The 24,307-nt window shown below is 40.3% G+C and overlaps 1 protein-coding gene across 1 annotated transcript in view; it reads right to left on the reverse strand.

Moving 5' to 3' along the window:
* The window catches only part of prkcaa (protein kinase C, alpha, a), a 133,467-nt gene that overhangs the window by 30,641 nt on the left and 78,519 nt on the right, over positions 1 to 24,307 (reverse strand). The window contains exons 6-13 of the mRNA XM_046409037.1: positions 18,287 to 18,443; positions 17,658 to 17,792; positions 17,124 to 17,217; positions 11,259 to 11,402; positions 10,950 to 11,123; positions 8,910 to 9,001; positions 8,531 to 8,593; positions 8,124 to 8,262 (exon numbers count right to left, since the gene is read on the reverse strand). Of these exons, the coding sequence (XP_046264993.1) occupies positions 8,124 to 8,262; positions 8,531 to 8,593; positions 8,910 to 9,001; positions 10,950 to 11,123; positions 11,259 to 11,402; positions 17,124 to 17,217; positions 17,658 to 17,792; positions 18,287 to 18,443 (998 nt within the window). The remainder of the gene's footprint in view (positions 1 to 8,123; positions 8,263 to 8,530; positions 8,594 to 8,909; positions 9,002 to 10,949; positions 11,124 to 11,258; positions 11,403 to 17,123; positions 17,218 to 17,657; positions 17,793 to 18,286; positions 18,444 to 24,307) is intronic.

A 24,307-nucleotide genomic window follows, 5' to 3' on the forward strand; every position in this document is an offset into this window, starting at 1 on the left:
TTCAGCACAAAAAGAGAACAATGACCATCTAAAAAACAGATACTGGACGTTATGGTCTAGCTCATTCATTGCCATTGACCTCTTCTATTTCAACTTTGTCCACAGAAGCATAGAAGCATACTATAGCATATTATCTTGCTAAGTGATTTCTTTTCGTGTTACCATAGAAGTGCTGTGCTGCTTCTCATTCGGTGAATCTTGTCATATTGTGCTAATGCTTCATGTTTTTCTGTTCTTCAAATCATTGATTTTACTTCAGGTAGATAAAATTAATCTTAAAATGTCTTATCTTCTTCTGTCTTCTTAAAACATCCTGTTCAGGAGTCTTTACAGCTCCAGTGAGTGGATTTTACCACTTCACCCTTTACTCTCATGCTAATGGGGGAAACCCTGGATTTCTACTCTTGTACAAGAACGGTGAGGCTGTTGTGGGCACTGCTGAGCACTCGACTGCCTCTGATGTCACTGATAACGGCTCCAATGGGGTAGTGCTGCTTCTTCAGAAGGGAGACCAGGTTAACGTGCACATGGAGGCTGGCTCCTGGGTCTGGGCGGACAGTAATCGCAACCTCTGTACTTTTACTGGTATTTTGCTGTACAGTGTGTCTGGTGATGTGCCCAAAAGCACTCTGTAAGTTTGCGCAATTTGGATTTAATCACTTGAAGACAATAACTCAAACAAAGCATAGAAATTGATCATTTGTATTACAAATTAATTTTCATTATTGTAAAAATAAGCACAGTCCAATTATTCAAGTTATTTATGTTTGTTTGTCAAAGCTGTTATTCTGTTTCCACAAACATTGTAACTTATGATTGTCTTGTCTAAACAAATCCTGTACATCTCACTAAATTATCTTCCAATAAATTATGTTTAAAAAAAACAACAAGAACAGCATTCTTTCACACACAAGTGCTTTGCTTGACCATAACAAAATGTGAAAGTCACAGCAACTACGTCCAAACAGCTAACATATCGTTCCAGTAGTGAATAATCTCCTTAAAGTCATATCAACATGCAACAGAATGAGACTCCAACCCACAATGTTAAAGCAATGAACACATGCATGAGAACGTGTGTTTACGGCTCGACGTACTGATCTCTTTGCGTGAAAGTTAACACGGTACCTCAAGAAGATGAGAACTGCTAAGCTCTAATCCTTGGATTTCTTTATCTCTTTGGTAAAAAGGCAGGAAGATGCAGAGGGAAAAGCCCTCTTCCCTGATCTTTCTTCTATGTTTTTAATTAGCTCAAGGGTCAAAGACCCCATGGTGAGATAAACCTCTGTGCGAAATGCCTACGCTTGCTTGCTCAAATCCTGCTTCCTGCAGGAATCGTGCTGACCTTCAGACCAACCTGACAGCTGTCATTAATGAATTCAGCTGTGCAGCACCGCTGTTGAAATATTTCAACATGTATGAGACTCTAAATCACTCTACTCATCTCCGAACAAAAACAAAACAGATTTGATAAAACACCAGATGCTAAAACAAAAACTGAGAGCAGTTAAGACTGATTATATCATTAATGAGGAAAGTCAAGTTGTTTAATACTCTGAATACTTTTACCATGTCAGGATGAACTAGACCAATTCTAGACAACGCATCATCAAGAACCTAATGTGACATATTTGTTGCACTGTGTCATTGAGAATTGACCTCACAGTCTCTCTTGCAAAACCATGTGCAATGAAGGATTTAACTGTACAAAGCATGAAGACACATCAGGTCAATATAGCAATGAGATCTGTAGCCTCATGTCAGTTTGTGTCATGGGAATAAAAACAGAGAGGAGAAAGATAAAAAGGAGCAGAGAGAAAGAGAGACAGATATGAAGGGGATGGAGCAAGTGAGGAAGACAGTATGAAAAGCAATGATAAGACACTGCTTATCTTTTGCAGGCTGCAAAGGCAGCAGTAGGTCCCAGATGATGTTGGGTGAGAGGCGGGTTACACCCTATACAGGTCACCAGTTCATTGCAGGGCTGCTCACATTCACATCTATGGACAATTTAGAGTCACCATTTCACCTAACCTGTATGTCTTTGTACTGTGAAGAGAACATGCAAAATCAAAGCAGGCCCTACTGCAGCTTTGCAGATGGGTTCAAACCTGGAACCTTCCTGCTGTGAGGTGACAGTACTAACCACTGCATCACGGTGTGTATTAGTGTTACACAGTTACACTCTCGCTGTTACTACTTGTTGTGGAGATAGTAAAGAATAACAGAAAGACATACTTAAAAATCAGAAGAGAGTGGACAGCTTGGACTCAGAAACAGTGACAGTGGGGCAAAAAAAAGAGAAAAGGAAAGAAAAAAGAAGAGGTCAATTAGAGTCCAACAAAATGCGACTGTTTAGATCATTTTCAGGGCATCCTGCAAAGTGCTGCGCTAATGTGACTCTGTGACTCGCTGCCCTTGCCACCACATTGCCTGTCTGCCAAAACACAAGCGGACATTTACAGTTTCAGGCACGGTGAACTTTGTGCCCTGAACGAGCATGTTGAGTTAAATCTTCAGCTTTATATGCATTTATTCTGTACACATATGTTTGTTTGCTTGGCTGTTCACATGATGCTGATACAAACACAAAGTGCTCTCTACTCCTTGCCAGGCTGCAGATGATGGAAATAGACAAGTGTGACCTGTGCCTGTCATTCCCTCCTCTCATCCTGTTTCATTTTTTTTTACTTTATCATATGAAGGCCTCTGGCCAGTAGAGCTCCGCTGATTCACTGCACTGAGATTTTCTCTTCTCATGTTTATGTTCATGTATACAATTCTGAATATAATTGCTATGCAATATCTTCATTGAGTCAAAATGACTTTTACGTGCCCGGCAAAGTATCTTTGTGCACCTGTGCTCGGCTTGAACAGTCTGCGCTTGTGCTTGTGCATATCTGTATGTGTGTCTTTGTGTGTGTGTGTGTCCATGTGCATTGCTGCACAGCGACATTTCCCTCCCATTAGGCCTAATGCTACATGACAGTTGTGGATCAGACTGCTAGCTATTCAAGGCTACTCTGCTCTACAGAAAAAAAAGACCACGACTGTGTGGTGGAACGCTACAGCGCAACACTGCCCTCATGACCAACACGGTTACAGGGTGCGTGATGTGAATATGCTCCTCTTTGTTCTCATCAGAGCCCTCTGAGAAATGTATTTGCTGGAGAGCAGACACAGCAATGTGCATCAGCCCATGCCTTAGTGGTCCGTTTTTCAAAGCATTTCTCAGTACTGTATGTGTCTGTTGTGGTTGCTTTCATTCACTGATGATGTTACTGTAACGTGCAGCCTTGGGGTTTACGGGAGCGTCTTACACTGTAGTGCTGAAGATGAACAGAACCTTTTTTAAAGTATGAATTCTGTGAGAAACAGATAAAAAATAGTCAAACTCAAAACAGTAGAAGCTGAGATTCACATTACTTATATTACAGCTATTTTGTAACTATAATACAACAAGCATCTTTCCTTAGATCCTCCCCGCCTGGGAAACGCCCATGTCTTTCAAATCCACACCCTCAGTTTGTGATTAACTGTAAGTCTCAAGACGAATGCGAGGCAGTCCTGATAACATCGTGAGGGTTATATAAAACTGCGTCACAAGCCACAGAAGGCATGATACAACTGTTTCCACAGGTTGATAGCGCCCATCATGATAAGTAATTTAACCTTCATGTGGAAAATCAATTTAACTAAAGCTAATCTGGCCCAGTTTTGTTCATGCAGTTGAACAGCTTCAAATAACTCTTCTGCCAGAGCAGAAACTGACAGCCAGGTGTTATCGAGCTGACAAACCTGAGGCCCCTCAGTCGTAAGAATACACGGTTGACTCTCTTAAGAAATAGTTATGGTGTCTGGTTCAGACATTAGGAAAAATTACATTTATTTGAGATTGGAAAGTTAAGAAAAATATCCCACGTGTACAAAATGTCAGCTCAGTGTTCTGTTGAGTTGAACTGATGAGCAATTGGATAACTGCCATGGCTGACAAGCATCTGATCACGACAAATTAAGGTTGATTAAATAGTTCTAAACAAATACTAACTTCTATGTAAGTCATAATATGATATATTATTAAAAATATATTTTCTTTATTTGCATGCATCATGTATCAATTATCAGTACGGAAATGGTGCGAACTACTGCTAATTAAAAACAACCCAAAAAGAAAGATACATTGTAGTGACATGCACATGGACTATACTATATAAAGTAAGTGGATGAGAAAAAAAAACAACGTAAACACTTGCAGACCTGAGGCAGAGAGGAAAAACACCAAGTAATTCTCTAGTTATTCAAGTTTTTTTAATAACCAGGCAGACAAGTGATTTTCTCCACAGGATGTTTCCATGTTCTTGCTCTCTGCATTTCTGTTTCATTTGCTGTTTCCTTCTCACTTTCTCTTTTTCACCCCCCCAACTTTTTCTCACCTCTCACTCACTTTTCCAACCAAGGCTGAAGTGATTTTGCAGGACTGCTAATAGCTCTGATCTGAAAACTCTGCTTTTGGTGCTCAGTAATTGGTGAAGAGTTTAAATTTGGAGCTGCCACTGTGAAGGCGCATGACCAGTTGACAACTCTATGATGACATAGTCTCGCTATTCCTAGTCCTTGAACTTTTCGAGAAACAAGGGAAAGCTACAGTCATTATTCAGCAACAAAAATGGAACTGCATGTCTACACCTTAAACAACCCTGAATAACGCGGGATGTCTGAAGCAAAACAACTGCATCTAACAACAAATGAGCAACATACCATTGAAAGTTATGAGCCTTTGCAAGAACTTATGAACTTTTAGTTTAAAATAAATTAATTTCCTTTCACTAAAAAATGAAAAGATTACAGAGAAAGTAGGCGACTCAAACACTTCTGTAGATATCAGTGCTGTCTGCGAAAGTATAATACAATAATATTGTCTGCATTAGTTCTGCCTGTCAGGTTATCCTGTAATATGACAAATTAACACAAGCTCAGCGACAATGGGGATCTAAAAAGTGGCTCTTCTTCAATGACTAAATTTGCGCTATATCATCCTGACAGTACGAGCTCACCAACCGCTGTTTCAGTCCACAGAGGAGTGAGCAGGGAAGAGGATGCCCATGCCTCCTAATGCCACATTGCAGCGAGGACCAACTGGGGCGTGGAGGGAAATGGCCCGTGTCACACAGCTCAATAACCTCAAATGCTCCCCTGAAATGCAGCACAGTCACTATTAGGTGAATCTGTCTTTGCCTCTCTTCTTCACTGTACAGTTACTCTCACACCCCTCTGTTATTTTCCTTCCACGGTTAATACCTTGCATCGCCTTTGTGTTTCCTCTCAGTTCTCTCTCTTCTTTCGCTCTCTCTTGCTATCTCTTCCTCTTTGTGTCAAAGTCACTGAGGTGTAAATTCACATTAGTTTGAGCATTCCTCCCAGACAGGAGCTCCCAATGACTGGCTATATAGGTCAGCGTAAACACAGCAAAAACTAAGTGCCAGTGTGTGTGTGTGTGTGTGTATACTCTGTATTTTGTCACATGTGTGCTCACAACCAGGGGACCGACAACTACACAGAAATGTACTCCCTCACTGATAGAGTAATGAGCATGTGGGCAAGTGTTAGTGAGAAACAAAAGTGTGAAAACAGTTTTCATCTTGCACATATCTCACATATATTGATATAAACCTACCAGAGGTGACCTCACCATAGCAGCTCATAAAAACACAAACATCCATGACAGTTTTGCTTATTCAGAGTGGAATGTTCTCACCATACTTGGGGTCCATGCTGGTGGACTATCTGGATCCAGATAATCAAAAACCCATCTTCTTTTTTATTCACTAACTATTAACCTACAAGATGAAGGTTTAGCATCTCCAACTAGAAATAGGCAGGAGCTTGAATCAAGTCCCTCCAGGGATCAACTTATCCTCATCAACTTTGTAAATATCTGCTTATTCTGAATGTGATGCCAGCAACACGTCACAGACAAGTTGGGTCAGGGGCAACAAAAGACAGAGAAAATTGTGTTCTGCTCAGAAAACACCTGTTGGGAACACTCCACAGGTAAACAGGCTAACTGGCAACAAGTCAAAGTATCGTGATTGGCTGTGAAAGGGACATCCTCAAAAAGCTCAGTGGTTGGATGGGGCGAGGTTCACCACATTGTGAAAGACATGAGTGTATAAAGTATATAACACATAGGAACGTGTTGTAAATCAGTTTTCAGTAAAACGTTTTTCTTTTGTTTTGCAAATGACTGCATTCAGATTGCACTTTGCTCCATCATTTCTGGAATCAAAGTTGTATGAAACATGTGTCCAAGTTGTGAAGTCAAATTCAACTTGCACAGTAATTAGTTGTTGAACCTTCTGTCACACACAATTTGAGGAGCACTTTCCCTCAATTATATCTGAAAATGTCACCACTGTGGGCCCATTTTTTAAGGTCAGCCTCCACTTAGGAGTGTTCTTGTGTGTGTGTGTGTGTGTACAGGTGTGTGAATGATCTATTTTTGTGCATCTATAGAAATCCTGTATGACTACAGACACTCTATTTATCTGTGCATGTAGAATTGTGCACATGTGATGCTGTCATGCGTGTGACTGTGTGACATCATGTGTGTGTGACTTAGCATAAAAGCGTATGACATTAAATGTGTGCTCTGGCTCACAGTGCTATGGAAACAGTAGCCGCTCCTACCCCCTGCTGTGCCATCCCTAGCTGGCGCATTAGTGTCAGTCTGACTCTGTACGGTCACAGCATGTTCACCCTGCTTCCATGGGGTGGAATTAACCTCCCAGTCTGTCAGAGGGGGTTTTAGACAAGATCAATAACCCAGCCCACCATTAAACACAAGACCACTAACTGATAATGGCTGAAGAGTTGGATAAATTAAATCAGAACATGAAGTATAAACTGCCACAAGCTGTAGCATCGGACATTTCCTGTTACTATAACAGGTGAAATTAAAAAGAAACTCATAAAAATATGTGCAGACAGAAAATAGCATTGGATTATGGATACGAACCAAAGGCAATGCTTTTGTTTAGCAACTCACTGGGAATGGAACTTTTCTAATGTGATTTCTTGCTATTGTTTACTTAAACTTTACTTAAACTACTCTAAAGGTATTTCGTGGTTGAAATATTATTAGATTTTAGAGTGTCTTTTTTGATGCAAAGATTAAGGATGCACAAGTGTGCAGACAACATAACTGCATTTTCCATATACATATTCAATAAGGGTTCAGAGAGGGAAAAAGTCTATGTCTTTAAATATTAAATCATCCACCAAGCAGTGGGCTTGATAACCATCTGGTCAGTCAATTTGGACTTTTGCTGTCTGAACCCCTTACATGAGTGATGGTCAGTCTAGTCTGCCTAACAGGAAGTAGGCTTCAAGTATAAACTTGCCATTGGACGTCCATGCCAGCCAAAATTCTCCTCCCTTTCTGTGTGTTACTATTTTCCAAGGGCGCTGTCTCTGCATCCTGAGCTTAGCGCTTCCTAAAATGATCGCGATTGGTTCAAGGAAAGACAAACAAACCTGAGAGATTTTTGAGCGCAGGACTGATATCATTTAATCCTCTTTGAACGCAGCTTGTCGACTATTGTGATGTAAAGACACATTCGACATGGAAATTGTACATTGGTATGTTGCTGTTGCTGTGGGATGATTTTCTAAACAAATAAATAAATAACAGAATGCTTACATTTTCAAATGTATGTTGCCCATAACATCTTAACATCTTAAATATCTTGCCCAGAACAATGCTCACAGACGACAAGGTGAAATTGTCAAATCAAGTCTGTTTATCTTGAATGAAATGATTATTGCACAAACTGATCAAAACAACCAGGACACCTACGGGGACGCACGGAGACTCCCTGCTTTTGTGTTTGGGTTATGTTTGGACTCGCCAGCGGACACACTGGGCGTCTGCCTGACTGGGACGCTAACGTCATGAGAGAGCGCTTGGGCGCGTGAGTGTGTATCTGTCCTGAGGCAGTGACCTTAATCTGGAGCACAGGGGTGACACAGGCTGAGACCAGACAGCGACAGGGATGACCTCATGCATCAAAATATGCACGCGCACGCAACCTCGCACACACGCATCTCTCCATGTTCAGCCTTACCTCTGGGGCTATGTAGTCTGGAGTACCACAGAAGGTGCGTGTGCTCACTCCTTCTGCCATGTTCTCTTTACACATGCCAAAGTCAGCAATCTTAATGTGTCCCTCAGAGTCCAGCATCACGTTGTCCAACTTCAGATCCCTAAGAAAGCACACTGACATTCAAAACAACTTCGAAGATGTTGACTTCTCTTGAGACTTCAGCAGGTGGCTTTCACTGCCAATCCTAAATTCTTCTGGTGCCTGTACTATTCACTCTGAGACTGCTGCTGAGCGGTTTCAAGAACGAGCTAGCAGAACACTTGGTTGCAGAAAAAGAGAAATTTATTATATGCTGAGGATTTTTTAAACGCGGGCTCTGAATTTGAAGAACGTCATGTGCTGTATTTATGCTTTGCGACTTCACTTACCTGTAGATGATTCCTTTCATGTGCAGGAAGAAGAGACCAACAGCGATCTCTGCTGCATAGAACCTGCAATAACAGCCACACAATTACGGACCTTTAACACGAGGAACCTTAACCTTAACTTACAGGACACTTACAGGAAGTTTCGCTGTATCTCTCATATAAATCACATCCTTAACAAATGCTCTTCTTAATGTGGTAGCCGGTGCTTCACATGCTTGCTGCAGTTATAATGCAGCAAACAATACAATTTTGTACCTTGATAACATTATACAAAATGTTTTTGAGAACTAAAATAACAATTCCTTTAAATTAATGTGCAACATCTATTTGACTATAGAATAATTACAGCATCAGTTGCTAATAATTTGACATGTCTTACACGGCCTGAGGTTCCTTGAATTTGCCCACTTGTTGGATATGGTACATGAGGTCTCCCCCATTCACATACTCCATGACAAAGTACAGACGGTCCTGTGGTCGAAGAGATAGAGGGAGTAAAAGAGAGGAGTCGGGAACAGATGGGGAGAAAAATATGCCACATTATTATTTTTGCACATAAATGCTGCAAAGTTCCACAAAAGCTGTGAAATTCACAACATTACTGCTCACTGACAGTGACCCAAACAGAGATACAATTCAGCACTGCAGCCTGCCCTAACCTTGCTGTCTGAGCTGTTCCATCGCTCCTGCTACACTTTCCATGACAAGGTGACCTAAAAAGCCCACAACAATGCGCTTCATGGAAAAAGAAAACACTCAACACAGACATCTGTCAGGAAGTATTCTCTTTGTCTCACAGTGCTGGTCCCTTACCACTCATGACATGTTTGGCCTGACCCTGGTCCAGCTGTGTTTGACAGTCCTTTACAAGCAAAACACAAACCAACCATCTCACATAGCAGCATGCCGGCTAAGCTGACCTCCCACCTGGTTTAAACAAGTGTCATTACCCACGACGGAGCAGATTTGACCCTGGACTTGTGAGAGCTCGGACTCTCATTTCACTGCAATAATGCTGCCTTGAGCAAAATGCACACTACATTGTCTCCAGTATCTTAAACTCCTCTGTAGTCGTTTGGCTTGTAGATGTGGTGGTGTTTCAAACTTTTTTTTAATATAACAAATGCAAAATATTACTTGCATATTTCTGGTAAATATGCTTCTGCTGCAATGTTTTCCCATCCGTTGTATTGGCGCAAAGACCATCCCTATTCTAATTAATAAAAGCAAAGAAACTATGGAGACACTAGAGAGAAGCTGTGTGAGAGTAAGTAAGGCTGTTTTTGCATGTGTATGGGAGAATGAACAAGTGGTGTGTGTGTTCATGAGTATGTTAACAGGCAAGCTGTCTTCCTAGTTCCTCGGTCTGCCTGCTGGGGCTACGGCTCTAATCGGCTGCTCAGAGGAGCCAAACTGCTAACAGACGTTCATTTGGCATACAGTGCAAACAAGGGGCCATGCAGATTTAGCAAGGGACATTCTGATTAGGTAAAACGTTGATTTCTTTCACATTTCAATTAAAATGTATGTGAGTGGTAGAGCATGAAAAATTAATATTGCTGTCCTTGCTCAAAGGATTAAAGTTAATATTTACTGAGTTAGTGTCCGACCATCCTTCCAAAACAACAATTTATAATTTCCTCAGACCTCTACATTTAATAATTCTATAAATAACAGAATTTGCCTTTCATCTTTATTTGTCCTGAAATCACCCAATTTCACTTTCAGAATTTCTTTCCAGGGATTGTTGTATTAAAACACACTACCACCATGATACTGCAGTGAAACTACTATTACTAGCAGGGCTACTAAAGTTGTTGTCAAGTCTGAGAAAATAAGCCTGATGATATCATTTTGTCAGCACAGGCTTAGAGATTTCACATTTCTTAGACAAAGCACAATTTCTTGTAACTTTGCGTGTGTATATTTGTTTGCATGCATGTGGGTAACATCTAAATTTGTGTCTGTTCTTACACATGCCAGTATAATACACTACTGAGAATAGGTGCAAGTGTGTGTGTGTGTGTGTGTGTGTGTGTGTGTGTGTGCATGCAAGAAACACACATATTTATGAGCGCATGTCTCATCACTCATACAGTATGTGCTCTCAGGTTGTGTGGTCTGGTTTGGCCATGAGTCAACGTTAATACACAAGCACATGCATGCTTTTGCACTCACATACACATGCGCACACACACACACACACACACACACACAAATTTTAGCCTTCTAATTGGGGTTTGTTTGTTTCTCCTTCTTACTCTCTCTGTTTTTTAATGCACGTGTCATACATGTCCTCTGTTGCCCTCCACTTTTACTTTATGACTAAGTTGTTTGGCTAAAAGCCCCATGAACTAATTTGCCCTGACCTGACCTGGAGTGACTTGTCCTGACACATGTCCAGGAGCATTTTACCTACCACAGTCTGGAAGCAAGAGTGGAGCTGTGTGAGGAAGGGTGGCTTGTCCAGCTGAGCCAGGACTCTCTTCTCCACCATGGTACATTCCACGTCATCGTCCTGGATCACCACATCCTTCTTGAGGATCTTTATTGCATACAGCTCTTCAGTGGCCTTCATTTCTGCCAGCATGACCTTCAGAATCAAACAAAGGGGGAGAGAAACATAGAAAAAGATCACTTCTATGTATAACCTAATTCTTCTTGTTCCTTTTGACCTCATTGCCAGTCACACTAACAACTTTATTTATATAAGTCTCAGTTGCCTCACCTTGCCAAAACTGCCTTTCCCCAGGACGGCAAGGAAGGAGAAGTCGCCGAGTTTGACCTGGTCCAGGTTGTTGGAAGGTAGCTGACTGGAGTGGCTGTTGTCCGTCTCTGTAATCACCATCTTACCTGGGCCTAGCTTGGCTTTCTGCACTCAGGGCACAAAGAATGGTGTGTCAGAAATACACATTTTAAAATGTACTTTGAGGGACACACACACACCACATAAAGCAGACAAGGCATCTAGTGCCTGAATCCCTCAACTCTGCTGTTTTAAACATTATGATATGCACCAAATAAATGAACTTTAGTAAACTTAGAAGAGGATTGTTTGCTGTGGCTTCCTCTCAAATCCAGACCAACATACCCAAAAAATTAAGTACAGCTATGATAATACACACAAATGTGTCTTATATTTGAATTTCACTGGTAAAAAAAAACAAAAACAAAAACAAACAAACAAAAAAAACCCTCTACTTGTCCTCACACACTCACACTGGTCACTCATATCTCCCATACACTGATTGATAAGCAGAACTCATAATTAATGCAGGGAAATGAGACTGTGGTACCACTGTGGAGCAGATACACACAAAAATAGCTTCATACAAATAGATACAATTTAATAACGTGCACTGAGTTGTGGCAAACAAGACGATACAGTCACATTTCCTTCGTTTGTGTCATATAATTTACTAATGAACAGCAGAGGCTGTGACCCAGCTGTCTTGAAAAACTAAATTAGCAACTAATTCTCATCAAAACGAATTAAAACTTCAGTACTGGTCGTTCTTGTTAGAGGAAATCTGAGAATGATGACAAACTGTTACTGGCTCGACATAATCTTAAACGTTGCATCACTGAAATCACTGATCACTGATGATCATGATGATGACACTAACACAGAGTTGGATGACAGCTAATGAAGAGGGGGTTACCGCTCTGTGGCATCGCCATGTGCATGCACGCCCAGGCCACTCATATTCATATAATTCACTCATATTTACCTGGATTTGTGCAAATGCAAAAAGATTCTCTCTATCCTTCATGCCAAAATCATGCTTATTCTCCCATGTAGTTTTGCTAGAAAACTATGGTGCATTATGCTGAAAAAATACCAAAACTTCACGGCAGTCTTAAGGCTGAACAACAATCAGACACAATTTAATTTCCAGACTTTATCTCTCTCTGCACAAGAACAACATTGTCAAATCCAGTATTCACACTCAGACAAGGTCAAACACAGATCAACCACATGCTCAACCTCGACATCATGATCTACACCCACATGCTACACAGAGCGGGTCATTGTTTAGCTTTCGGATGGACTATGACAAATTGATATTAAATTTTCAATTTCCTTACTGCTTCCTGGTTACAGAATTTCTGACTGAAATCTGTGCAAATAACAGGGGAGTCATACCCCTACTGAGCCATCCCACTGCATCTTCTCAAGAAAACAATGGTGAGACAAATGTGTGCCCTTTATCAAAATATTGTAAAAATGGACAAATGATAGACTAACATGAAAAATCCCCTGCTTTAACACATTTCACTCTCAGGAGTCCCTTCAGCATTCATTTTAGGCCCATTTCTGACTGCGCCACATAATAAATTAAGACATTTAACTAGAGACAACCAGTGCCAAGCAGCTTTAGTTTGGTTAATGGCATCTAACACAGTCTGCTCTTAGAGCAGCAGAGAAACACAAAGCAGAGCAGACCGCACCAGATCACAGCACAGCTGTAAGCTTTAGCCAATGAAAAGAGCCTGGCCGAGCTGAGCGAGCAGCTGCCTTACTTCCTTCCTCTCAAGACGCACCTGATCAGAGTCTTCCACAACTGCTTGGTCCTGAAACCACAGGGAGAAGGGAACCAAAAGTGCCAACTCACTTAGTACACTCGAGTATAGGTGTGAGCCATGAACGATGAGGAGGTAGGTCAGGTAGTGGCAGATTCCACATTCATTTCTTACTCAGTGTAAAACTGTTTCTGTAATCAGTTACTTTGATCCAGTAAAGTCCCTGCCTGTACTAACACATGTCAAGAGGAGCAGAAAGGAAAAACTAAATGTGAAAAATGTTAAGAGAGAATCCGCACAATTTAGATGATATCAAAGTTGATGGTATGGAAATCAAAGCTTCAAATATAAGGAAAAAACATGGTAGCAATTGGTGGGTGAAAAAACCTATTACCTTGCAGTCACACTGATGAAGGTGTAGAGAAGTACACACTAACACATACCCACCCACACACAGCAACACAGACGCTCATTGCTCTGGCCATGTATTTCAGTTCAATGCTGGCATCTAGTGGTCACAACTGGTATTGTTTCTCTTCAGTGAGTCAAATATTGTATGGTCGTAGAGTGGAGTATATCTGCAGTGAACAACTCCAGTGAGGCCTGGTCCCACATTACACTTAGATGTTTACAGGCAGAAGTTAGACAAAAATGTAGACAAAACAAGCTCGAAAATAAGAGAAAATCATGACCAAATACTTCCTTACACCTGTGGTGACAATGATGTAAGCACATAAGATGCAGACAGGCATCTATGGACAAGATGCATACAGAATACAAAGACACACATGCAGACAAAAGTATAGCCAACTGTGAGCAGCACAGCAGCAGGATTTACTAACAATGCTCTGACAAACAGGAAGCAGTAAGGACAGAGAAGAGCTGATGTACTCTCACTTGATGCACAATTCACCTTTTAACAAAGGTTCAGTGTTCCACTTCTAGGATAAAGTAAAAATTATCCTTATAAAAGGAGGAGTAGTGACTAAATACAACACTGATTTATTGGAGCAAAATAGCAAATAAATTTTAAAAAAATGATGATGAAACCCAACTTCAGAACAAATTGTTAGTAAAGTGGATCTATTTGCAGTAGCTTGGAACCACACACAAATGATCAGACATAAGGAAGGATAAAGGAACATATCGCTACGACAAGACAAGACAAAAGGAGGAGAGGAGAGGAGAGGAGATGAGAGGAGAGGAGAGGAGAGGAGATGAGAGGAGAGGAGAGGAGAGGAGAGGAGGAGCTACCTTTAGATTAAAGTTAATTTGGCAGTCCTGAGAGCAGGGGCAAGAAGGGGAGAAAGGGAGAGACAAACTCTTGCATTAAATACGACAAGGTGACACAAGATTTGTACAGTATAAGTCTCACCAAGCACACAGGAAGGAAGCAGGAAGTTACAGGGAAATGGGGGGGTAACTTTATTTAAGGCATACCAAATAGTATTGTATCGGATCGGAGAAAATACTGTTTATTTTCTTTAGACAACAAACTAGAAAAGAGACGGGAAAACCTGCTTTCTGCAGTGTACAGTTAAGTACACCCTGTGTGTGTGTGTGTGTGTGTGAGCAGGGTGAAGGACCAGCTGTTGAGTCCTGACTCACAAAGCACCAGCACCTTGTCCATGATGCATCACTCATCCCACTTTGGTGAACATATGTACTGTGGGTTTTGTGGAGCTGTTACTATGACGACCACAGGGAGACAAGTGATAGGTGGTCTGACTCGTAAGGGACATTAATTGACACTCCTTCACCTCTTCTCTCTGCCTTCATTCATCATAAGAGAGCCATCAACATGAAGGTCATCACTGACTGTGTTATTCAGCTGAGAAAAAAAAGGTACCAACTCAAAGTTTGGACATGTTTTGTGCAACTGCAAAAAGGTTTGATTACAGTGATAATGCCTCTTAACACATTTTCTATGTGGATACAGTAATAATGTGGAATTTCCATGTTTTTTTTTATTATTATTTTTTTTTTAATTTTTGGAATTTATACATAAATAAAATATAAGGCATGTAAGGCTTTAATAAATTCACACATTCTCAGAACTGATGAGACAACTTTAATGCTTTTGTCACCAAAATAACATACATTATCCAATCAGTATTTATTATCAACCAGGTCCTGACATCTTGCCATTCCGTTCATCTTTCCATCCCAACTTCACTATGTGTAGAAGAAATGTCATGGAAAATAACTTTAAAAAGTCTCCTGCGGGGACCCGGGCTCCCACTGAGAGGCACACAATCAGGGAACCACAGACAGAGCTGCTTCTCTCTCAGCAGTCCAGACACACCAATGCAGCAGACTGGTGAAGGAAAAGAGCATCTCTCATCAGTGACCTCCACTGAAAAGGGTCTTGCCTGCATATGTGTTCGGATGGCATTTAAGACATCCAGTGCTGTTCAAAAAGCTGCTTTTTTTAATTATGGGAAAGGTGCTATGATTATGACTGTGATCATTAAACTTTATTAATCTTAATTATGAAAGTAACTGCAAATCATGTTGGATCGCCATTGAGCAGGAGCTGATTAAGAAGAATCATATATTAAAGAAAAGCTTCATATTAGTAGGAAGATAAGACCTGATTATAAGTGATATAATATAATATAATTAATTGATTACATTACATTTTATAAAAGTGCATTAAAGTTGTCTGGATAAAATTTTAAAAATCATTCAAATCTGAGAAAACTGTGTGATGGAAAAATCATCAACTACAGTGCAGTGAAAGCTAGTTTGTGGTCAAATAAAAACTTTTCAGAACATATTTTGTGTCCACTTGCAAAGCACAAAATGTTTACAGTACAACCAAGGAGTCAATTTTTTTGTACGCTGACAAAAAATAAATAAATAAAAAGAGAATATATGTATATATATATCTTCAACAGCTTGTGATACCATACAAAACACAACTATAGAGTTGCAGAGCATCAAAGATCAATGGGAAAAAAAATCATATCAAAGGCTGTTGGTGGGTTGCGTTGATCCAATCAAGGCTGGAAACCCTCTGATGTAAGAACGAAATGCTAACTGTCAGCAGTGAACACACAAGTTCACTGTGGGTTCTCCAAGTTCAAAGAGACCAGGAGCTGTCACACTGTCACTTTTAGCAGCTGTAACTAAGGCGAGCATATGACCATTTACTATCATTTCCAAATTCATATGCTTGTTTTAGAGCTTAGACTGGTTGGACCAGCTAAGTGCACAGTCATACTCAACCATATAGTGATTTTCAGAAAAGGTTATTTGAATTTACCAAAGGATTAACAGGAGTGACTTAGGAATGATGTCGGTCTTAAACGGCTGAGCCTGATATGTGGTCTCAGGCACACAGCCAGGCAGGGCTGCGTCAAATACTGAAGTGCCACATCAGCAGTAATGACTCGTGTTTACTGATAAACATGAGGCAGTGAAGCACGCATGTGAGTGTGAAAGAAACACTTTTTATTTAAACATGCCTGAGGCGGGCATCACTTCTTCTTTTGATAAGGCAGTCTTTTAAATTCATCTGAAAATTCTAACATGTGATTTGACAAACAAGCTATTAATTTCTGTGTAATCCCTATCGCCCACTGGGTGACACTGCTTGTCACTGTCAGTGTTCCATGTCTTCAGTCGTAACTGTTTTTCTCCCAGAAATTAACTTGCATCACCACACAGTTTAATGATATTTCAAATAAAATAACTTGCATTTATGGCGTTTCTTCAATACTTATCAAACTGTAATATGAGCATGAAGAAGCATCATAGTTTGAAATATTAATTTATAAAAATATAAGACAAAGGGGAAAAAAATTGCGGCAAAATTGCAGCAGCTGCATAGACTATAGGGGAAGCACTGTGAAGACCACCTTTTATTTCACAGGTCTCCTAATCACAGACAAAAAGGTTTAAAGCACTTGAATTTAAGAAGAAGTCGAAGAAACTGCGGACACACAGTGACATTGGTTTCACACTTCAATGGTGAACACACTCTAGAGGAGACATTAAGTCAAGAATTCAAGTCGAGACACAGACAAACAGATGACAGTGGTGATTATTTTAGCACAGTCCTCACCTCAAATTTCTGCCTCAGTTCCTCATTCCCGTCATCCTCCTCTGAGATGGGAACATTGTAGTACTCCCCCTCTTCCTGGCACAATAACTTATACCTTAAAGAGAGAGAAATGAGGAGAGGAAAACACACTGATGAACACGTCTAGTTTCCCTTCTTCTACTTAAACTCCTGGACGTGGATTTGCCTGGTAAGCCAACAACCAACATAAATTATACAGTATTATTATTATTATTATTATTATGTCAATTAATATAATATGGCTGAGGTCTATTTAAAGTAAATCTGAATGACTTGACAGAACTACTCAGACAATTGAAAATTGAATAATATAATGTTACTTTAACTGGTGAAACTACACACTGTAGTTAACAGTAATGGTAATTACATATTTCATAGCAGGGAACCTAGAAGTATTTTATTTGTTGAGTGAGTAGCTGCTGGGTTTCAAACTGGGAACTTCAACCTGGCTTATACCACACTGTGTAATTTCACACAATACACGAGGGTCGATAACAACATGGAAGTGAGAGCTACCAGCCACAGACAGGAGACTTCATGAGCTCTGATACACCAAAGGAAAGGGCCCCCATGAAGTCATTCCTAGTGGTCCGGTCCCAGTCCCACACCTCCACTGACAGCCGGCGGTCCTTATCTGAAGGCTTCAGCTTGCTATACAACACAGAGAAAGGCACATGTGTGTTCAGAATTACATTTAACGTGAAACATGTCAAAATAGTAATAACAGCCATCACACTATTGCCAGTAGTATTTACGGAAAAAAAATCACTTTGATTATTCATTGATGAAAAAACATATTACTGAAATTCTTTCTTTTTAACGTGACAACAAAAGCAGCAGTGAGACCAGACAAAGCGAGGTGAAGATCAGTGTAAATTTCAAGTCCATCAACAAATATTACATTTGGTAAAAAGCATTTTGCATCTTGAACTGCTGGTTGTAATAACGTGTTAAACGTTATGTAGCCTACTCCCAATCATTGAAGTATAATAGTAATATAATAATAGTAGTATAATAATACATACAGTGGTTTGTAATGTATTGCTTAGAAGTACATTTGCAATAATAATTACGTGACACTGTAAAATATTCAAAAGTGTAGTGCAGCCTGTGGTAGGGCAGAGGTGAAGTTTAAGTTCACTCACAAAGTGAAGGTCTCGTTCCATTTGGGGTTGAGGTTGGAGCGGATGGTTTTGGTCTTCTGCTTGGTCTCATTTTTCGGGTCAGGGATGAGCTTGAGCTTGACATATGGATCAGACAGGCCATTGGGGTCCATGGGGATCAGGTTTTTGCCTTCACTCACTGACAGGGAGATAAAGAAAAGAGAAAAATGATTAGATGGTCTATAGAGACAAAGTTGATCTAATGAACATACTGTCTTCTGTCTAGACTGGGGCCTTCATTCATATTCCGTGTGGGTTCTCCAGCACAAATCGCTTTCCTCAGGAACAACAGATGCTTTCCTTTCAGCAACATGTGAACATCAACAGAATAAATGGCTGATATGCAGTATCAAATGATCACAGCCTACAGGGAGCAAATGCAGGAAGTGTTATGAGAATAAGGATTCAAAACTGTAGGCTGTGTCATGCTGAAATGGGTGAAGACTCTCTTCTCCTGTATTTAGCTGTTCAGTACACAAGAGCACACCAGGGACATTAGCGCTCCATTAGCCCTGAGTATTGCAGCACTGCCAGATCTGGGCCACAATACAGCGTGCACACACATATGTACAAACACATCCCTGCACACACTCAGACATACACACACTTAACACACACATGCTGTGCACAATTCATCCCCACAGAGACTGAGAGATTGCCTGCCTTTCTTGGTCCCCAGAGACCTCAGAAATCTCTCCATGTGGCCCTGTCAGTCACATTACAAAGGTGGCCTGAGTAGTGAGAATGCTAAAATGACCTTTGACTGGGGAAGGAAAACACTAAACCAGCATGCTAAACGTGCTGCTTTAGCTGCAATACACTGAATTAATGTTGAGTAATCTGGCCAATAAATAATATGACAGTCTATTTAATTGCAATCACGCTCCACAGTCTAAATGGCCTGAAAAACAGACTGCAGTAACTTCAAGACTACCCACCCCAAAATCAAATAGAGATTATCGCTACTTATCACGGAAACTGTTGCAAATAGCAAGAGAAATGCTCACAATGACAAAAGTTTACATTTTTAAGCTATTTTCGGTAAAACAACAAAAAAGTGGCTTCATTTTATTCTCTATGTGGGTGTAACAAAAAGAATCAAATGGCTCTTAGATCAGATGAAAAGACAAGCGTAAGTACCATCCCATTGTTTGCTTTTATTCTCAGCACCTGTGGTGCAGGATTTGGGTGTTGAGTGATGTTAGGGAGGTGTGAAGTTTGAGGAGTGATCAAGAGCGACTTACTGTAAAGTACACACACACACACACACACACTCTCAGTCAGAGAAAGGAGAGAGGCAGCGAGAGAGAGAATACTTGAGAAGAAGAGAGACAGATACCAGTTCACAGAAGCAACTCAAGGTGTGGGAAGGTATTGAGCGATCCTGAGCTGGCAACCCTCAGCTTTCTCAGAAATCCAATTGAAAAGCATGAAGCCCATCCACAGGCACCAAAGAAGGACTGACTCTACTGTATTTGCACTTGAGTGCATTCCAATATGGATTCACTTCACAGCTTAGAAAGGGAACATAGATAGACTTTTCTGGCTGCTTCACTTCTTTTGGTCAAATAGAATCTAAGTGCAATAAATATGTGAGCTCAACAAAGTTTTCAAGTGTTTTCACATTTTTTCTGTTTCATCTTTTCAATTGCATAGCAGATGGTGGCTAACAGTTAGTCTGCATTCAGTGGCTGCAAAAGTGACAACCATGGGTTAAATGCCGATGTGTGTCCCTGAAAAACACAGTTGGCTGCTGATAGCTTACATATCAGAAGAATTGTTTGTGTATCAACTATCAATAGGCTGAATGGATGTGCAAATGATGACCTGAAAGTGGTCAGACACCTAGTGGTACAAAAGTGGCAGTGCACATCCACACTTTTATTTCTGCCTTAAGAAGACTTGTGGTGATCTACAACTGCATTTTCCACTAACAATGCTCAGCTTGGGCAATATTCATCCACTGGGACAATCTACACTGAATTTGTTGTATATATGTTGTATTTGAGAGTAGTTTCATGTACTATGTGCAGTAAGTGAAATGATGAACTTTTGACTGCTGTACCGAAAGTTCATTCTTTACGATAAGATAAGATAATCCTTTATTGGTCCCATAACTGGGAAATTACAGTGTTACAGCAGCAAACAGGATACAGAGGGTGCAAAGCATGCAAGGGAAGGATGTGCATTCAAAAAGAATAAATAAACAGGAAACAAGTACCTGCAGCTGTACACAGTACAGAAAAGAAAAAGACTATTTGCACTAGAGTCCCTCAAGTTATGATTAGTCGACTATTAACTCTGGTATTGTAAAGGTCAAGATTTGAATATGCTGTAGCCATATGTATGCAAAGTCACAGCACCCATATGACACAAATCAAACAGATATTAGATATATACAGATATAGACAAAGGGATATTGTTCAGTGTGCATACATGGAAGCATGGCATATATTCAGTGTTCAAGCAGATCTTATGTAATTTGTCTGATTAATAAAGGATAGAAAATAAAAATATTTCTCTATTTCTCAGTCTTCTAGTGTCTATTGGAGTTAAAGGAAACTGTGCATTCTGTCATGAACAGTAGGGGGCACTGTAGACTGTCTAGTATAACTTGTCTGGTGAAGAGGTTTTGGTTTTTTTCCTTTCATATAACTGTATGGCATAATCCAAACAAGATGTGTGAGTACAGCTCACTACTTTCAGCTGTACTACAGAGAAACAAACTCACAACTGAACTATTTGTGGTGCTAACAATTCCTGGCCATTACAGGTCAAATGTTCAATGGAAAATCGGAATTTGGATTGTGCAACAGTTTGTTTATGTCTTAAAGTGCATAATGATTCTATTTATCCATGTGCAAGTGAGTTCAGAAGCAAATGCATATGCAAATAGACACACACATAGAAACACAAGCACAAAGGAAGCAGGGGTGTGTGTGGGGCCATAGTTGCTTGGATACAAATCTTCACAACTATCTGGGCTTGCATTTAAACAGCAGTGCAAGTGAAAATGTGGTGCAGTCTCTACAAAAACACCTTGCTGAACCCTGACTAAAACTAACCAAAAATCCCTGGAAAAGTAACACCCGCTGACCCAATAAGACTAAAGAAAATCTGAACCAAGTGGAACGCCCACCAAACATTATGATATTTTATGAATTATCAACTGTATAGTCAAACTTATGAAGACTAATCAGCACATGAAATTTCTTCCCTTGAGGTTTGTACCCCAGCTACTTCAAATCAAGTTTGACTCTTTTTGATGGAGAAAACAAACAGTCACATGTAAAATGAAAGCTTTTATGTCTCTTTCAGATACGCGTTGTTAATATCTGTTGATAGTCCTGGTCATAGTGCTGCAAAAACTGAAATGTTGCTCACCACTTAGAAGACTCATTATTATGACACAGACTGAAATTGCTTGGGCTAGTATTTAAGTGCTGACTAGCACAAACAGCCTTGATGGACTGAAAATTGATTCTAGGTCGCTCTTGGTGCCTTGAAGAAAAACAGAGTAAAAACAGGGTAAAATGAATCTGTTTGCATTCTCCATTTTAACAAAAGGTCAGCAGAAGTTAGAAATGCATTTCTGCCATTTTTGCTAAATGAAATAGAAAGATGAGTGAAAGGAAAAGCATAGAAGAAAGAATGGCCCGGGACGAGGAACAAAAACTGAAGCAATGACAGGGAGAGGCATATGTTAAAATAGCGTGTAGACAGCATGCAGCAAACTAAGAAGAGGGAACCGAGGCAGAGCAGCGACCACAAACAGGGAATACCAATGAGAGGATTTCCAGAAGTCTGGTGGCAGAAATCACACAGCAACAAGTTTTGTGAGCTTCACAGAAACACTGAAAGAAGGAGAGTCTTAAAATCATTGCAGCAAACTGAACAAAGTTAGAATGATAAGAATAGGCAAACAGCTTTTCTTAAAATATTTTCATGACCCAAGCTTTTTCACCACATATAACCACAAATATCAGCATCTGCTCATTACTGTCTCAAAAGCCAACCACCTACTGTATATTATGAAAAATTGTGTCCATATGTGGTTTTGGTTAATGATAGTGATGGTGGGTGGCACAGTGGTGCAGTGGTTAGCACTGTCACCTCACAGCAAGAGGGTTCCAGGTTCGATTCCCAGTCTGAACCCTTCTGTGTTGAGTTTGCATGTTCTCCCTGTGCCTGCGTGGGTTTTCTCTGGGTACGCCAGCTTCCTCCCACAATACCAGAAACATGCACATTAGGTTAATTGTTCCTAAGTGTGTGTGTGTCTGTCTGTGTGTCAGCCCTGTGACTGACTGATGACCAGTCCAGGGTGAACCCCGCCTCTCGCCTGGTAACGGTACAGAAAATGTATGGATGCATAATGATGGTAAATAAATGTCCAAATATGAATTGAACTATGTGAATTGTGAAATGATTTTAGAAAAAGCTTAAGTGAAAAGACATTGTTGCTGCCAAAATGTAGCATGTGAGATCAATCTAAAAAATCAAAAAGAAAAAAACCATCGCATTGAAAATCTTATGTGTGTATGTGTGTGTGTGTACTATCCAAGCTATTATGATCTTTGAGCATTCATTTTCAATAGTTTACTTTCCTCTTGAGAATCTTCTTTCAAAAGTTGATATGAGTTGTGAAAACACACAAAGCCTTGTCTTCAGCTGACACAAGATGACCATCCCTGAAAAATGAGGCCAGCCATGTTTGTTCTTCACCTCCTTGTGTAAACAGTCCTTAAAACTTCATACACTATATGCGCACTCCACCCTGTCAGTCAAACACTGTGTTCTTTGAGCCCACTACTTAAAGGCTGCTTTGCAAAACGGCATGTCGATCGGCAGGACTGTTTACGCCATAATGTAATATGTAATAACGGGAATGGAGAGTAATTAAATAACAATTAAAGAGTTTGGTCTAGACCTGCTCTAATTGGAAAGTGTCACGAGATAACTTTTGTTGTGAATTGGTGCTATAAAAATAAACTGAATTGAATTGAATTGAGAGACCAGCACGCCTTTTGACTAGAAGCATAATGTGGGCCGAAAAAAAAAGATCTGTATCAGGGTATAAAGCAAATGTACTGCAAACTTTTTAAATGATAATATTGTGACAATAATCCCAGATCTGTTCTGATGGATTATGTATTCAGTTAGATAAGGAGCTACAGAACATTAACACAGGAGAGAGTGCTATCCCAGTAGCCAAGTGCTGGCATTGGGACCAACACAAGTGCTGTCAGCTGTTCCATATTAACTCTGAATCAAAGGGAAAATGTAATGGCAGAATTCTAAGTAAATTAGCTCTTGGCAAGAACTTGTTGGCTTTTCTGCAGCATGACTCAGATATGACAAAGTAATGGAAAAGACTGTAAAAAGAAGCCTGCAGGGTGGAAGCAGCGGCAGTAAGTCAGCAGCATTCAGACCATTGGGCAGTGATTATCAACTGGCAACCCGCAGGCTGCACCCAAACCCCAGGCAGAACCTTAATCCAACTCTGCCTTCCAGCAAGTCTTCCTTGCATCCACAGAGCCAACAGTAAAAGGCAGGATATCACTTTTGTTTAAATGACTGGCTAACTGAATGGGAAACTTTCTATCACTTCCACGTTATCAGTGAGGGTGATAAACCGTGCAGAAAAGCACTGTATTGATCAAGAATTTTGAAGATATCAAACTACAGAGTCAAACAATTGGATGGAATTTCAGTAATTTAGTGACTGATTAACATGGTTAACTCAGTTGGAAGAGGGGGCAGGAAGGAGGATGTGCTGCACCACTGAGCAAGAAAGAGGAGAGGAGCGGGTGAAAGAACGCAAAAGAGGCAATGTATTGGCAAAAATATAAAAGGGCTGAAGGCAGGAACGAACGTGCTGCTGCACGGGATAGCATACACAGTTAAGAGAAAGCACTGCATGAACACCTGTGCTACAAAGTATTGCAGAATTGTTCTGTTAGGTTCTCGATTTCCTACATTTCCCAGAAATGATTTTCTATGGAT

Source organism: Scatophagus argus, chromosome 2, assembly GCF_020382885.2.
Source record: "Scatophagus argus isolate fScaArg1 chromosome 2, fScaArg1.pri, whole genome shotgun sequence".
Classification (NCBI taxonomy): Eukaryota; Metazoa; Chordata; class Actinopteri; family Scatophagidae; genus Scatophagus; species Scatophagus argus.